Source organism: Necator americanus, chromosome III (assembly GCF_031761385.1).
Source record: "Necator americanus strain Aroian chromosome III, whole genome shotgun sequence".
Lineage (NCBI taxonomy): Eukaryota > Metazoa > Nematoda > Chromadorea > Rhabditida > Ancylostomatidae > Necator > Necator americanus.
The window spans coordinates 15,592,980-15,610,304 of NC_087373.1; the positions used below are offsets into that span (position 1 = coordinate 15,592,980).

Here is a 17,325-nt window from a genome sequence, read left to right on the forward strand (position 1 = left end):
TACCCTCACCTGAACATCTAATTGGAGGTGTGTCGTCGAAAATGAATTTCGGAATCCGACTAAAGCATTAGAATTATGCAAGGACTCAATAAGAATGCGAGTTCTTGTTAAATAGTTGTGGAAAATTTAAAAACTTCACTTTCTGCTATAAAACTCACTGTTTATGTTCCAAGCGAGAGCTCTTCACAGTTTTTACAGGATCAGGACGACTTCGCAGCATTCCTACTGGTGACGTACTTGAACTGTTGACAAAACGAGAAGGATTCTCTAGAAGATAAGACATATACGCATGAAGATAAGAGAAAGTGGAAAAAAAATCTGAAAAACTAACCAGACATGTTACGGAAGGCCTTTTTCAACTCTTCGTAAATATCCTTGATCTTCTGAGAGTAGTCAGGAGTTTTAACAATAAGTGTGCGTTTTCTAAAAAAAATTATCAGATCTCACGTCAACAAGCAATAATAAATCGTGTGACAGAACGAAGAAGTACCGCTTCTGGAATCTTCCAGATGGTTGTTTAGGTAAGGAAAAAGTTAGTGCAAACTGCTGAGCTGTAGACTTGCTGGGAGGGCAGGCGAACGATACGAACTCGTCAGCGAAAAATTTGTGCTGAAGAGAACAGAAATTCAGAAACAATACTTATGACAGAACAAAGCAAATGACGCTCTTCCAAATCATGATCCGCTCGCATCGGACACCCATGCGAAAGCGACTTTCTTAAATACTTCTTGTTATAGGTTTTAGCGGAACAGCGATGCTCACAGTGTGTGTAAGGAGCATAAAAAGAACACATCCGATATTAAACTTACATAGATCACAAATACCTCTATGTTAAATAAAAAACGCAGTCCCACATTCCTTCTTTTAATGAGAAATAAAACAAAACAAAAAAAAAAAACGAAGCGAAGGCCTACTACCATATCGAAAACAAGTGAGCACGACATTTGAAAAACTTCACACCTCAATTAAAAACAATAATCCTGCTCAGGACCAAACTGAAACCAAACTACGTGATGGTCGCAAAACGATAGCCCTACCAGTGCTCACTTCTAGCCTAATTCAACCAAGCAAGGACATAGCCAATACCTCTTCTTTTCTCCCGTCTTGTTTGAACTCAACAACTGTGAATGAGCGTTCTCCAGGATCAACGAAAAGTTTCCCGGAAAAATTCTTCGAAGAGGATATGTCCAAATACTCCAATGTGCACCTCACATACAAGTCCATCTAAATTTGCTGTTTCCACCTTGAGCTGAGGGTAAAAAAGAAGAGACAAATATAATTCCTACTTCTTCTAAACCCTACGATAAGAACATACCTACAGAACCATCGACATCAAGTAGCAGACTACATGCAAATGAAAATCAAATATTCTTGCAACCAAAAGTGTTCGTCAAAATATGCAGAAGTTTAAATTGCTTCGGTCGGATTGCAGACATCTCTCGGGTACAGTGTTCAGAAATAAACGTAAGGAAGGAATCAATCAAGCAATCCACGAGATTTCTCAGGAGAACTGTTGGATTTTTATTTGACAGTCATATTACTGTACTCTAAACGATGCACATAAGCCCATACTCAGTACTCACACTTCCATAATTAGCTACGCAGTGAAAAGGAAGAGGTGAGGATGAGCTTCAGGATCTTCTGCTCCGAAAGATTATTACTATGGTTATCTGGAAGGATAGATAGAACTCGATGATTTGAGTTAAACTGGCCACATATCGTACGTACACACCCGCATTAGATACGTGACCTTACTGTTTCGTCGACAGGAGCGTAACGTATTTGTTCTTGCCTCGTGCATGCAGGGTGCAGCAACATCTGTATCACTTGCGCGAATGGCAGAAACGCAGAAACGGAATAAAGATAAAGAGTACTTTATAAGTACGTATGGTATTGATGACTTTATTTTTTTATAAATTTGCCATGCGAAGTAAGCCGTCCTAACATGGCAACATGCATGCAACAAGAAAATGTACTTCTTATCTCTATTAGTTTTACTATGTAGTGCCTGCAAAAAGAACATCGTTCGACCGCCTCAAGGGTGAAGATACACACTTTCAGCAAAGTGCTAAATTGATGAAGCACGAGAGAAATTTGTCACAATACTCATAATTAATGTGATAAGAAAGTTATGGGTCGACAAATGAAAGAAGCGGTAATACCTTAGCTTCCTGATATTTTGCCGCCATGATCTAACGGTAGCATATTGCACGAATTCTCCTTCATTTCACTCAGAGCGAATTTTAAATGCGTTACTGGATACCGCCCATTTTCTCACATTTTCTCGATTCGATTATCTATCTCTTCGGACAAACCTGAGCACAAGAACAGCAGTACTATTAATTACTCCATACTGACAATTATTTGTTATTGCAACACATACAACTCGAGACCTATCAGAAACGAAATCATACATCGACAAGCCATCCTTGTCACCCGAATAAACACTGATGTGATATTGAGAACATAAAACACAAAATAAACAAAGGCAGTCAAGAAACGGTGGCAAGACAACGAAAGTTCAGCATCGATTTCCTACTAATGGGAAGTAACACAAGGCTACAGAGAATCTTGTGATTTACAGAGTATCAAAATTCTTTTCTTCGTCTTTTAACTGCATACGTCGGACGAAGTCCGATAAAGATGTCTCGAAATTCTTGAACTGGTCATAAACAACCAGCTGTTTCCGAATCCACGTCGAGACACGAGCAGAAGACGCTATTTCTTAACGATTTTCTTGCATTACTGAGACAGGTCAAAGATATTGGAAGACTTACTCGCTCCTGGCTTCGTCGCTTGTTCAACCAATCGCTCGTCAACCAAAATGAGCGCTCCCCAGTCATTTCGATGCCGTAAACATCTAGATATAATGAAATATACTATCATCCCAAAACAATCAGATACTCAAAGTAGAGATACAACGCAATCACCTGCCGAGCGCTTGATTAAGAGCACGATAGGCTTGCGATACATACCACTCATGTCCCGTCAGCAGTGCCTTAGTTTTACAGAACTCGTCATTATACATCCTCTTTTCTTTTACCTAGAAATTGAATACTATAGTGAATATTGTAGTCGACGATAGTGGTGCGAAATTTGAATAAATAAAGGATAAAAATGATAAAGTGCACGACGTTGATCAATCACTATGGAAATACACGTCAATTACAATGACTGGGGGGTATGGGGGGGGGGAAGTGGGAGACCTGATGTGCTTTTACCCTCCTACACAAGTCTGGTATCAATTTATCGACTCTAGAGTGATGAAAGACTTGTTTATCACTAGAACGATTTCAGATCATCGATCGTGAAGGCAAAACCGAACCTCTTACCTATTTTGATACTCTCGATCCATAAATAAACGAAGACCGAAATAAACCATTTGGTGTGAGAGCATCAATAGAGCCTTTTCGATTTGAAACACAAAATCACATCTGCTCTAAATGCTTTCACTGAACTAGTCACGGCCTTATGAAAGTATGAAAGGAGCACCAATTGGACTAGACAACATTCTACTGAATTTTCTTTTTCTTGGATTTCTCAACAACTTCACTAAGGGAATACTTCAACATGGCATAATGAATAAAATTTCAAAAAGACATACTAAATCATCCATTGCATTAGGAAACGGAATGCCCACGGAGATCACTAGTCTTGCAAGATCATCGGCAAAATCGATTCCTTCAGAAACCTAAAAAAAAATATAGAGCAAATTCAAGTCAAATGATTCGTTCTTGAATACATTTGAAACGAAAAAAAAAACGTTTCCATAGCACGTTCCGTAATTTCATATGCCTGCAAGCACTGACTTCAAAAAATTCCATTTCTTGTAGATTTCTGCTAAATAAATCTCCAACTCTTAGGCATTGGAGCCTGACTTGAAGCAGTTTGCATTTCTCTTAAAACAGCTAAGCCAAAATACTTTTTTTTTGTAGTTCAGGTTCAAATTTCGAACTTAATTTCGGTAGCTGCTGGATATCAAAATATTACAGAGCCTTAAAGAACACACTTCTTACAATACTAGCAGGGCAAATCACCCTCTACATCATTACCTTATTAGGTCCAACAGCATATCATAAACTTTCCATTAGAAAACATGTGAAAAAAGATAATCATCTCCAGTTAAACATGAATATATAAGTGCCATATATCGTAACCTTTCCACGGAAAACTGCTAGCATCAAGGCACCATCTACGTGACGACCATGGCGAGTGGAGTTCCTTATAGCATCCTCATATGCTTCCATGACGATAGGCAACTCTGAAGATCGTCTAGGTTCTTTCACAACGACCTAAACTATGTGTCGTCATAGACATATCAATTTTACTTTAAAAAAAAACCCTCAGTACTTTTCGATATTGAATTTGCCGCAACATCGAAGTGCCTTCCATGTATTCATAGACTAACGTCATCATACGGTAGCTAGGGAAGAAACATAGAATTCCCTTTGGGACGGTCAGGCAGACAGTGCTGAAACCGTTGTCGCCCAGATGAATCAGTAAAGAATTAATGCAAGTTGCACGAAAAACCAACCGTATAGTTAATGCGAGTTCACATATGAATGGGTTGTTGTCATCGCTAACATTTCGATACGTTGCACAAAGCCTATGGCCAGATGGACCCTAAATTTGGTTTTTACTTGGAAAACTGGTTCCTTAGTTTTTAAATAACTGTCAACAAACCACTGGCAACACAGACGCAAAAATCTGCTCAGAAGGAATGACTTGCTCACCCTCCATCTAAATAAGAAACCTATAAGAACGTCAATTCATTCAAAATACTCTTTGACAAACTTGTGAGTGGAATCTCAAGCCTAGTTCCGTCTTCAGCGTCTCCACAGGACATAGTGTTCCAGAAGCAAGAATAACGGAACGACATTCAGAGAAAGCATTCGTAAACGACTAAATCGAAAAATTCATTTTAAAAAATTTGGTGTGACGACTTTAAAAACTCACAAGCTCGGGCGACATGCACCACAAGCTAAACGAAGTACGATAGCCGGACCGGATGGGATCGTGAGCAGGTGGTCCTAGGGTTGATGATAGCCAGACATCGGAATCCTCGCCAGTTACCTGACTATAGTTGACGTTTTTGGGGCCAGCCTGGGCTCCCCGAGGCGGGCCTCCTCGGATGTAAGATCCACGATCGTTATACTGATACACTTTTTCACTGCTAACATTTAGCCTGAAAAAGAGTTCTTCTTCTGAATAAAACACAACAATATATTTCTGAGAATATAATGCAGTATTCGTAAGGATTCGAACATTCCAGTATTGTCACCAAGAAAAAAAATTACCCAGTTACTAATTACACCACCAAAGACTGCTATGTGATTATTTTATTAATGGATTCAATTATACTTAAATCTGGTCACTAGAAGTGCATGTTGTTTTTTGCTTTTTCTTAGCAGTTGAACTGTTCAAAACAATCAAAACCCAGCAACTTTATGCACCAATCCTTTCTCAAAGGGTCTGATATGTGTGTGCGCATGTCGTCCACCCCGTGGTTAAAAGACAGCCAGTACAGCTAATCAATGCTACTCACAAATATATTCGAAAAGGATAAAGAGCTCACTTGTACATGCTTCTCTTGTTCTCATCTCTGAAAAACTCGATGAAATAAAGCCATTTCTCGATACATACTATAGCAGTGGAGCTGATTTTGTTCTCTAAAAGTCGATTATCCTGCTCTTCTTGATAGCTTGCAAGTAAATCTTTGTAAGAAACCTAAATAAATCCTCTAAAATAAGAACAGTACAGATCTTAAGAGGGAAAGTGGACGATCATTACTAGCCTCAACAACTTTATAGCGTGAGTCGTCAGGGTGTAAATGGAATCGCCTCAAATCCACCTCTAGATAGCCGTGGTTTCTGGAGACGTATTATGCTACTTTCAGACGCAACGGGCAAAAATGCATCTTACACTGTATTTGAAAGTTTTCCAGAGCCGTCACTTTTAGCATTTTCTAGAAGTTTAGGTGCAGAATCTCGAAACCATCTGAACATGTCGTCTACAAGAAGGGCCAGCTAAATTCAACAGCTTGGAATTACACTCTTTATGGTCAAAAATCATCAATACCGCTGTAATTCGTTTCAAATCCCGAGTGCACCTTTCCACAGACATGTTTGTCGCTTCCTTCTCTAAGCCGTCCATTAACTCAGCTGCGCTAGAGTACTTCTCTATCAACTGCAACACTAGGTTCTCTGGAAAAACATCACTAATATAAGTGGTAAGAAAATACCACAACAAATTTACCTTTTTCTCTTACATTTGCTAGAGCATCCGATATTTCCTTTTCATAGAAAGTAAAACTGGCAGCATCACGACAGTTGTCTTCGATGTTGTGTGCTTCGTCCAATATAACTATACTATTCTTTAGGTGTACGTCAGAGGAGTTCCGGATAATTGGGTCTAAATCGGGAAGAAAATCGTTGTGAAAGTCGAAAGAAAATCAAATACTAAGGAAACACTCTAGCACTTGCCCACTAAATAATTGAAAGGACAGAAAACAATATCGGCATCCTGAGTAAGTAATCGAGTTGAGGAGAAGTATGGGCAAATCGGAGAACCCATCGATGACAAAGAGTCGACAAGCTCTTCGATATCAAAAACAACGGAATCCTATAGCGAAAGCCAAACTCAATAGGGATAGAAAATAAGAAAACTAACAAAAACCAGACTAAAAACTACTGTATGTGTATTTTCAGCTAAAAACGATAATAATCGAAGATGGAATGATATTTTACTGCTGTGAATAGTGAACAATAAACAGTGAAATAGTGCTAATGGAGGTAAAATATGCAAACATACCATTTGTTGAAGAACAAATCTTAGATACTGAGGTTTTTCGTACCGCCCCTTCATAGCATCTTTGAAACGGCATCCCATCTAGAACAATTCATTTGTGCACGCTCGGAAGAGTACATCAACTACCCCACCGTAGACTTATCCAACACTTACTCCTCCAGACGACAAAAGCTCCTTACAGTAAGCAGAAACATCTCTTGATTCCCTGGCAGCTACATTAATACACGACTGCTCACGACTAGCCAAGATAGTGTGGCTGAAATTAAATACTGGAAGAAACGACCAAAAAACAAGAGGATAACACTGATACAAATATACAGTGGTGATAATAAAACCAAACGTGACTATGCCTCCATAAGGCAATCGTGCGAATTCTTTAACTACTTGTGCAATCTGCTTATGGGTGCGGGTCCCGTAATATATTCGGACTTTCCTGAATTAATTGGAAAAGATACAAATACAGCCAACTGATCGGTAGCACTCACGGTAAGCATGAGCACTCCTTCTGCCCATTTTTCTCAGAAGGTGAGGAATTGGGTGAATCACGTATCTAAAGGTATAGAGTAACCTATGTGAAAAGCTCAACAATTATAGTTAAGCACAATAAAACGAGAAGTCAACAATACCCTTGGGTTACCCGATCTGAAGTCTGCCATCACAATTCTTCTCACACAGTACGGTCAACATATCAATTGCCATCCAGTTCCCGTTTTACTTCTTTCCCAATTTTGACAAATATTTTTTAAAAGTATTTCTAACATTATGCATTATATTCTTCATAGCTACCTTCCATCTTCCATCTATCCGGAGACGAAACCGAAAAAAGGAAACTATTGACCAATTAGTAAGTTTCCACTTTTCTTATGTTCTTCCCCTTCTCTCACTTCCCATTTTAAGGAACATGAACTGATAATATGAAAACATACTGCAATGTTCGGTTGCACAGATGGACTGCTAGAAAAATCGTTAAAGAATTCGTTGTCATCTGAAAAGCTATTAGATGAAAGCTTCGTTGGTCGTATTCAGAACGTTTCTCAACGAAAAAGACTCACACAGTAGCGAAGACTTGTATGGTGTATCTGGCAAAGGCTAGAAAACTGTCGAAGAAATTTCACAAGCAAATATTGTAATGTTATACCGCAGAAGAAGCCATACCTCATCCATTATTTCCTGCTTGATGTTTTCGATACCTACTTCTGGACCCTTAGAACCTCGTGTCGCTGGAAATTTCATTGTTTGCGCATGAGACTGGAACTTTAACAATGAAAAAGATGTACTGTATCATTTAAAGGGCATGACAAAGTATTGAGAAGCTTCAACGTTCACAGCCACCTCTCAGTTTAATGCACAAGGAAAACGAAAGCATTCTACTAGGATCAGAGACAATAACTTTTCGCACTTTGTATATTATCGCTAAACACAAGAATATGCCTCTGTTGTAACCCAACCTCGAAGAGTTCATTAAACAGAAATAAAGCCCAGAAGGATTATTTTCGACCACATTTTGCCGTGTCTTGCAGAAATGAAAGTAAAGATTAAATAGCAACATCGAAGAATAACACTCTTAATTGTCACGACTTGTTTGTTGCTCCGCCTCTTCGGCAACAAAAATGAAAACGCTCCCAAACCCGAAAAATGGAAGAAGAAAACTAAAATTAAACATGTGCAGTAATCTACTGGATCTCACTGAATCGTATAGTGGTTTTCAGCAATGAACCGCTGGTAGGAAAGTAGGAAAACCGAGTAGGAAAAAACCTTAAACAGAACTTGGACTCATTTTCGTCTTTATAATTACGGATTAATACAGTTTTAATCTCTACAACTTCTGTGGTTCTGCCCGTACAGACTTCCGCAACGGAACACAGCATTGCCATCTTTGAAAACCAGCTGTTATATTTTTCGCTGATGGGACTAAAAGTGTTAACTTTTTAGACACAGCACTTTCGACTCGGACCTTCTCCATGCAGGAGATACTGCTTTGTGCCCAGCAGAGATCTCACTTCAGGCAAAATCTCGGGGAAAATGCTGACGCTGAATTCTCTTTCATACGGTTAGGACACCTTCTGGTGCAGCAGACGCACGAATGCTGAATGACCCCGAGAATGGCTGTATTGGCTTATAGCCACAATAATAAAAGGATTTGTATGTCTTCAACTGACGTCACTTAACAGACAATAGGAATATAGTAGATTTAACTGGCTTTTTACTTTACCTTTCTTTATTTTAAAAGAAAATTCAAAAACCATGACAATTGTGCGCAGTAAAAAGCAATTTCAACTGCACTCGAGCACAATATCGATTTCAGAAAACTTGGGTGCCAGATATGTGTCAGGATTATCGTCTTGGCAAACTTGATAACAGCATCAGCAACTGAGATAAAACTAGAGTCTGTATTCATATGAAACTCTATTAAACTGCTGTTGCACCCACGAAAAAAGATAACCATACGATGCGAAGCGTAATAGACAGTGAGTGCAAAAATTGTATTTTGTGAAATACTCAGCTACAGGAAGCGGGAAGTCCCTCATGTTTGTAGGAAAGGAGTACCTGATAAAGAACCAGATCCTACGTTGTTGCTGTGGACCGGGCAAGCCGTACTTGCCTCCTGCCGTTTCTTCTTATAATCTTCAATCCAAGCGCAACTAGATCCAAGAAGCGCCAGAGTCTTTCCTAAACACAAATTATGGGCCTTGTATCTCTCAAGAAGCTTCTCACCTTCTTGCCCTGTGATAGATATAATGAGAATTTCGTTTTTCATTTCATTTTTAACCTTGATCCGCAATATAACAAGCATAGTGGTGATATAAAAATTTCCACCATCCAAACAACATTCTAATTTTTACTTAGCAGAATTTTGGCAACTAAATGCAGAATTTGCCCATAATGGGCTATTTTCTTGAAGGTAGCGTAGGGTAAGAAAAAAAAACATGAAATTGAGAGCGCGAAAAATGTGATAAAGGGGTTAACGTAGGATAAAACGCTGAGGTAGCGCTCTGCAGTTCCACAATTTTCTTCTCTCAAATTTTTGAACAGGGTCCGCAGTCAAATGCTCTCCATCCTTACCTAATATTTTTAAAAGGGAAAAATTGACAACCAAACTGAAGAGAAAAGTAAGGGTTTGTACACTTACTAGTTCAAACTATACATGTAAATAATCCTGAAGAAAAAAGTACAACTATAGTACAGTACAAATAATATACTGCAGATAATAGGAAGAAGTTGTGATTCAAAAAACACTGGCGCTACAAAAATTATTCTAGTCTTGACGAGGAATATCTATAACATATTTGTATAACATACCACTTCCCGTGGGACTTTCAGCTAGCAAGTTCAGCCTCTTCGTCAGCGCCGTAATTATACGTACCATCATAAGTTTCTGTGTAGGATACGGTTTCAAACCGACCGGCAGTCGCACTTCAATACCACACATTGGCATTTTCTCATATTGTGTGTTGTCAATTACCAACTTTTCGCTGAAAGAAAATCACCATAGGTAAAGCTTGCCTACTGAGGAGCAACTAAACCCAGCAAAAAAAAACAGAAGGCAGGTTTTGGTGGGTTTTTCAACCGAATAAATATCTCCACGCTATTGACAAAAGATGCAGATTCACCGAACTTCCGATGCTGTATTTTTGGGTAAAATGTAGTTGGGAAGGGGGGAGGGGGCACTCTGACGCGCCCAAATCGGACTGCTTCCTTACTGTACGATTATTTGAGGCGATTCGTGGCGGGAACTCCCACTGTCCCAGTGCTGTATCTACACTCTTATTCTGAGCGCAAAAAAAAAAGATATTGGAGCACAACAGGTGCAAAGACGTCCATAGAAGACGTTGACCGTTCTCGTCGTTAAATCATTACAATTGCTTAATGGCTGCCTTTAACTTGCTGACTCTTGGTGACTTGAGACAGATTATTAATGTAATGTAATGTAATATTAGATTATTACACTTGCATCGAAGTCGAAGGAGGAATTCGGCAAATGGCTCGCTGATCGTGGATTGCTGTGGAAGGAACGACTTTGCCCAACTGCGGAAGTCCAGTTAAAGCCGCGTAGCAGACGAATGTGAACAGCCTTCATGAAGGCTAACCTAACGGCCCTTTTTAGGGCCACCAACTTGCGAATACAAATAGGAAATGTGTGGATAAAGTTGTTGCATGCATGCTTAATGATCGTGGATTGCTATGGAAATCATTTTCGGTTCTTTTTTTTCTTTGGAAGTAACACATGGTATGACTTAGTTACTTATTTCTCGTAAACTCGTTGAGTGTAAAACGTAGTTGGGATGGCCATTCAGTGGCGCCCTTATTTCTGGAAGAAAATAACTAAATGAGTCGGGGCCCTAAGACCTAAGCATTAGGTCTTAGGGCCCCGACTCATTTAGTTTTCATTTTTAGAGGATCTATGACAAGTAAGCTAAAGTTACTAAGAAAAAAAGTAAGACAGATCGTCCAGAAGTAAGGGTGCCAATGAGTGCCCTCCTCCGGCAGCTACATTTTCCCCATGCTTCAGTCCGCATTCCCTTTTTTCGCACATTATTTTTTTTGCCTCCAGTCATAAAGTATGCGAAATTTAGTCATTTTTCATTATCATGAGCAAGTAGCAGAATTCATAGTGTTCTTAACATCCATCAGAGTGATATCAGGGGGCTGTGATGGGGAACAAAGCTATAGTAGGGTCGAAACGACGTGAAGCACGGCACGAACCACAACTACATTTTCCCCTTGTTTGGAAGATTTAGCAAAGTTAAAACAGTAGTAGTTCCAGCTCCATCTTCCTTTTTTTAGTAGCTTCAACCTGTATGTCGTGGATCCTCTAAGACTTATGCTTAGGTTTTACGGCTCCGACTCGCTCAGCTACTCAATTGTGCTCCATGACCTTTTTCGTGCTCTAATTGCAGGTACCGTGCTGTCACAGTGGAAGTTCCGCATCGAATCGCCTCAAATAATCGCACGAAATACAATAGGAGAGCAGTTCAATTTGGGTGCTTCAGAGTGCCCTCCCTCAACTACATTTTACCCGTATATTTTTGTAAATTTAACTCAAAACCCTTCCCCACATTTGAAGGAACAACCTGCACGAAATTGCAAGGAAAACTTGAACGTTTACTTCCACAAATTTTGCAGCATGTATTAGTTAGCACTAATCTCAATAGATGACAAGTCGGGGGAAAAAACAAATCGAGTACTTCAGTCTTCGGGGAAACATAAAACATAAAACAAGATCTCATTCGCATACCGTTTCCGTTTACTCGGTTTCAACAAGGGGTCTATGACGATTTTACTCGAATCCGCTTGTCCAGTTTCTTGCCACTCCTCGACCTTCAGTTCTTGCCGCGGGCTCTCTGAAAACACACTTTTCTAGTTCCCTATTCCGTTGGAATCAACGTTTCAGGCTAAACTGGAGGATCTGGAACGATCATTGTGAGTGATGGAGTCGTGAATAGTCTAGATCCCCGAAAGAGCGGACCCGGACAGTTCCAAACTGATCAAGAATAGATCCAAACCAAATGATTAGCCACCCCTCGTTTACACTTCTGTATATCGCTCTTCACTCCCACTTTTTTTCAAAACAGATTGTCTTAGGAGACCAAATATAATATAAACTTACTGTTTTGTAGATTTTGAGCACTTTCTCGCCTTTTTCCACTACGTTTTCTGAAGAACGTATCCATAGGTACTAAAAGTGGAATGAGTTCAAGTGAAAAGAATTCTGTTAAGACACATATCGGCAACCACTAAAAAAAGAAGTTGTCTAACTGTATTTCCCCAAATTTGTTGGAGCACTTGAACTGTTAAAACCTTCATACTCTCTTTCGCTTGATATGAATACAGAAGTGCTCGCGGCTGTCAAGTCACCATTGTTCGGAAGTACAATATCCCGAAATAAAGGATAAAGTGTGTGGTATTGATCAATCCGCTTAGGATGCGTCACCACGTTCACTTCAATTCAGAACCGTTGAGGTTACGAACGGGTAACTAGCCTATACTTGCGGGGCTAGCCGATGTGTCAAGCCGGTGTTTTTATCCTCCCAGACAAGTCTGGTACCAATTTATCGACCCCGAAAAGATGAAGCGCTTGCGGCACTATAGCGGATTCGAATCTCCTATCGATCATGCAGATAACGGAACCTCTTACCGACTGCGCTACACCCGCCCCATCCCGAAATATTACCCGCTTTTAGGTGTCATATGGAGTGCTTCAACTAGACTTTGAAGGTGTGTCTGTCACCAAATTTGACCTAGCTCTAGTACCAGACCTCGTCATCAATTCATTCATCTACTTGCGCGCTCGCAGTGGCACTTACTCCAGCCGATTAACGAGCTGATGCTAACCAATTATAACTGTTTTGTCACGACTGCGAGTTTGAAGAAGGAATGAAAAACAACCATTAAAAAAATAAGCAAAAGGTTCTTTGAAGCCTATGCGCCACCGGCCCATCGATCGGCATGAGAAGATCGCCACGATTGCAACTGGTCTCTAGCCGGTGCACGGTCGTACATCTATCCTCTTGAGCTATTTCCTGCGTGTTTCCATGAATTATGTCTCTCGCGTGGAAATGACCGCCTGTTCAGGGTTAAACCTGGTTATAGGCCGTGGAACAAGAACATGTCAGGTTACCATCTATTGCCAGTGTCTCTCTTCCCGAAATTGAACAATATCGCGTCTTCCTCACTGACTAGTGACTATGATACTCTATCCATTATAGTAGTACGGATTATAGCTCTGGGTACAATCACATCAGGATAATAGTTGCCTCACGGCTGGAAATGTAGTCCCGCCAAAACGACATGAAGTTCGGTGCAGTTGTGTAAGCGGATGCGCTCGAAGGGGAGTAATGGAAGGTTAGGAAAACGGAGTAGTTAGGATCGACGCTGGACCAACGCTAGCACCACTCATCGCAGCAGTTCGTGATTGTCCCACCTCGATCCGCACCGCTAGCTCCACCGCTCCGCTTTGAGCGCAGCCGCTTAAGCAACTGCACAGAGCTTCACGTCATTTTGATCCGACTATAGTTGTTTTCGCAGGTGACGCCCGAGTGCTTCGATTCTTAGCGTTTTCTTAATCATGGTTGGATGTACTTTTTCCCATTTTCTAAGCATTTTCTTCCCAGACGATTAGAAATATACTGTTTTGGATACGACATTGTCTCGTGTCGCTGCACTGGGCGAATCCATCCGGCTGCGATGTAGAGAGCGAAGTCAAAAACAAACGACGTCTGATTTCGAATCTTTGTCCGCACTCACCCTACGGTACGAGAAACTAGTGCTAACGAGATGACGAGGAATAGAAGGCAATACTCTAGTACGACAGGTGATTGGCGATGGTGTCATTGCTTACTCATAATTTTCAACTGGACATAACGGTGGACCATACCCTTGATAGGAGATTTGTTCTGTCGTAGCGAATCCGCTTTTTTCTGGATATCAAACACCAGTTACCGCTGCCTCCATCGGCACCGATCCGACAGATCCGTGCTCTCTCTGGATCTCCGTGCTACTCTCCATTGCTGTGTCTTTGTAGACCTGTAGCGGGACTCCTTCTATTCGTCCGCTACAATCATACGCAACAATAAAAGCCGTTTTATACGTTAAGATTTACGGGTAATTGGCCTGCTTACAGAAGAAAAGGAGACATTGCAACTTAGTACGTGACCGCCTTTTTTTTAACTACAAACCAAAAGGTATTAGTAGCACTGTAGCATCCCGAATCCTAACTCATTTGCAGTAATCATAAATTCCCTCTCAATGTCAAAAGGATGTCATCACGAAGAACAGCAAGAACACTTTTTCGAAGCGGACTCCGTCGCATGTAATCGATCATGGGATCCCACGCAAACCGAGACCGCTTCGATACAGTTTCTTCGCCTTTCTCAAATTTGAACTTCTATGCAACAGACAATGAAAACCAACATAATTCCAAAGAAATCCGACCAAGAACAAAAAAGAACGGGCTACCTAGCTCGATTTAAAATATCGCGCTTCGCGGTCGAGGCGTTCGCGTCTGGCACGCGAAGCGGTCGTTGCTCGACGTGTACTCGATTCGGCCCCACCCCTTTTCCGATCGATGCATCCCATAAATCCACGGTTCGCAGTTGGCATTGCACAGCGGCACTCTCGTAGCTTCATCTGGTTCCTCTGCAAGTCACGGGTTTTCATGTTGCACCTCGTCCGTTTGTGTGTTGAAGGTCTGTGTTGCGCTGCGCTGCTTGTCCTTTCGTTCAACTTCGAAGTGTGAGCCATGTCGTGATGTTTGAAGTCTATCCGTTGCACCGACAGTCCCCTTAGCAGATGCGTCAAGAACAGGTTTTCTTTTCTTTGAAAATCCCACACTCGGCCATTTGTAACATAATGAGCAAGAGTCGGAATTTTGTAAGGATCTTTGAAGTTGAAATCTGTTGGGGATGAGGAGTGTTCTTTAACGAATGGAATAAAGAATTGCCAGGTGCTTATCAAAACCTCATTATTACAACCTTAGCGATAGCATCTGAAAAGAAAAGAGAAAATAAGTCAAGTTTTGTTACAATTGTAAACGATGTGTAGTGTTTTATTCGACTCTATGGATCTTATTTATAGTTCGTAGAAGTAATTTCTCATAAGTTGGGGACTATTCACGCATTATCCACGATTCACGCTTTCTTGCTGTTGTTACTGTTGTTTCCTTTGAAGTCGTATAGACAGATTTTCGACATCAGTATATAGCCATTTGTGTCGAAGTACATGGAAGTTTTGCACGAATTCAGTTCTACGAATTCTGTTGCAGATTATTTGGTTTTCTACTTTAGCCTTTGTTTTAATTTCAACCATCTTTCTTGTCTACGTTTAATAAGTGATACTGTGTCCTTTGGTAAAAGTCATCATTGTGATTTCTCTTTCCAATAGTTAAACCTGTTGTGTTCCTATCTAAGTCCTGAGGAACTCTTGCATCGCTTTCCAAAGGTCGCCGTTAGGTTCATCAGACTCGTTCAGCGCTGTTCGTACGCTGTTGTTGAGGTTTTCGCTTCCAGTTTTAGCACTCCATGGTGAGATGCCTCTTTTGACGGTCTCAAAACCTGTTTTTTCTCTCCCCAAGCAGTTTCCACGTCTCAACCCCTAGTACGCTCTAACACGTTATGAAATACAATGCATTATATATTCACCAAAAGTGTTTACCACAAATTTTTTGACGTAAATCTCTACATCACATTTTATCCTTCTAAAAGTTGTTGAGAGTGAACATTTCTGAACTCCTCTAGGTAGATCCCGATTTTCTTCATTTTTGAAAGATTTGGTGTGTAAGTGCATCAGCTCTAAGGTGTGCTGATAACACTAGAACTGTTATCTGTGGCTGTTTGATAAAGACGTTCTCCCAACTCACAAAAAAGAATGGCATGGGACGAGCTTCAGAAACATAGGTGTCTCTTCATCGATCGCGATTACGATTCATCGTACTTGGACTTGAGAACGCTATCACTTTCGATGTAATAATTCTTCTAGACGGAACAATTGGTTTGATACTTCACACTGCAGCTTCTCGAATTATAATTTTTAATTTTTGTCTGTTTGTTCCTCGTTCATTTGGATTCACTGTTTTCTGTTGTATGTTCTTTGCTAAGCAAATCCTATGTGTGGAATTGTTTGCAACAATGGCATGTTGTTATTCCAGAAGTGCGAAAGTTTCCTTGAATCTTGGCATAGAGATTGCAACTTGTTGATAGTCGAATTTAAGCAACAGCCAAGACTGTTAACAAAATTTATTACGGCTAACGTTTCGGCGTTGTCGCCTTCGTCAGAGCCTGGAAAGTAAGAACATTTGCAATATATCCTCTCAAATGCCTCATCCAGAACAAGTCATCATCCCCTAGGATATTACACCCGGAAACAAAAACCAAAAAAGCCCAAATCGTTGTGCCTACCTTAGTAGCCGCGTTGCCGTGATGTTAGCGGATATCCGCGTGGTGCTATCGCTCCGCTGATACTAATTAGGATGCGACCCGCATATGACCCCGTAGATCAAACCCGCAAATTTCTTGATACAGAGCCAGCTCGTTGGTCACGGCTAAGCACTCTTCCTTTCTATTCATTTTTGGACCTTTTGCATTTATCCAAAACGCTTCTAAAGTTCTGCGAGCTATAATTTCGGGTTCGTACGATAGAATTGTGACAGCTACGCAGAAAGGAACGTTTTCATGACATTGTCTGCGGTGAACTCCGAGGGGAGTTGCTGCATTCGATTGTTTCATCCCCCTTAGATGTTCTTTAATGCGAATACAAAGGGGGCGCCCTGTTTCGCCAATGTATTGGTCCCCACATGTTTTGCACGAAATTAGATAGACTACACCAGAGACCATGCAGTCCCCTTCCTTCACGAATGGGCATATTACACAGTCTGGAGTGAGACAGAAGCGGTCGTACATTCTGTTCGAAAACGATTTGGGCTTTTTTGGTTTTTGTTTCCGGATGTAATATCCTAGGGGATGATGACTTGTTCTGGATGAGGCATTTGAGAGGATATATTGCAAATGTTCTTACTTTCCAAGC

The 17,325-nt window shown here is 40.7% G+C and overlaps 1 protein-coding gene across 3 annotated transcripts in view; it reads right to left on the reverse strand.

Moving 5' to 3' along the window:
• RB195_009694 (uncharacterized protein) overlaps positions 1–14,934 on the reverse strand; it is a gene marked incomplete at both ends in the record, with an annotated part of 28,849 nt that extends 13,915 nt beyond the window's left edge. The window contains 36 exons of one of the 3 annotated variants that reach the window (XM_064190358.1): positions 10–59; positions 159–267; positions 332–423; positions 491–609; positions 1,087–1,170; positions 1,217–1,224; positions 1,316–1,344; positions 2,583–2,724; positions 2,778–2,860; positions 2,931–3,043; positions 3,605–3,691; positions 4,158–4,292; positions 4,351–4,471; positions 4,535–4,623; positions 4,684–4,740; positions 4,795–4,902; positions 4,957–5,185; positions 5,576–5,727; positions 5,795–5,870; positions 5,923–6,026; positions 6,079–6,203; positions 6,256–6,411; positions 6,483–6,621; positions 6,811–6,888; positions 6,961–7,063; positions 7,148–7,240; positions 7,293–7,357; positions 7,734–7,792; positions 7,860–7,896; positions 7,963–8,027; positions 9,355–9,477; positions 10,108–10,280; positions 12,044–12,149; positions 12,416–12,462; positions 14,183–14,225; positions 14,859–14,934. In XM_064190358.1, the coding sequence (XP_064047939.1) occupies positions 10–59; positions 159–267; positions 332–423; positions 491–609; positions 1,087–1,170; positions 1,217–1,224; positions 1,316–1,344; positions 2,583–2,724; positions 2,778–2,860; positions 2,931–3,043; positions 3,605–3,691; positions 4,158–4,292; positions 4,351–4,471; positions 4,535–4,623; positions 4,684–4,740; positions 4,795–4,902; positions 4,957–5,185; positions 5,576–5,727; positions 5,795–5,870; positions 5,923–6,026; positions 6,079–6,203; positions 6,256–6,411; positions 6,483–6,621; positions 6,811–6,888; positions 6,961–7,063; positions 7,148–7,240; positions 7,293–7,357; positions 7,734–7,792; positions 7,860–7,896; positions 7,963–8,027; positions 9,355–9,477; positions 10,108–10,280; positions 12,044–12,149; positions 12,416–12,462; positions 14,183–14,225; positions 14,859–14,934 (3,475 nt within the window). Of the gene's footprint in view, positions 1–9; positions 60–158; positions 268–331; positions 424–490; positions 610–1,086; positions 1,225–1,315; positions 1,345–2,578; positions 2,725–2,777; positions 2,861–2,930; positions 3,044–3,604; positions 3,692–4,157; positions 4,293–4,350; positions 4,472–4,534; positions 4,624–4,683; positions 4,741–4,794; positions 4,903–4,956; positions 5,186–5,575; positions 5,728–5,794; positions 5,871–5,922; positions 6,027–6,078; positions 6,204–6,255; positions 6,412–6,482; positions 6,622–6,810; positions 6,889–6,960; positions 7,064–7,147; positions 7,241–7,292; positions 7,358–7,733; positions 7,793–7,859; positions 7,897–7,962; positions 8,028–9,354; positions 9,478–10,107; positions 10,281–12,043; positions 12,150–12,415; positions 12,480–14,182; positions 14,226–14,858 lie in introns of those variants that run through there. The other 2 variants (XM_064190357.1, XM_064190356.1) reach the window with 2 other exon arrangements.
• Positions 14,935–17,325: the final 2,391 nt, after the last annotated feature.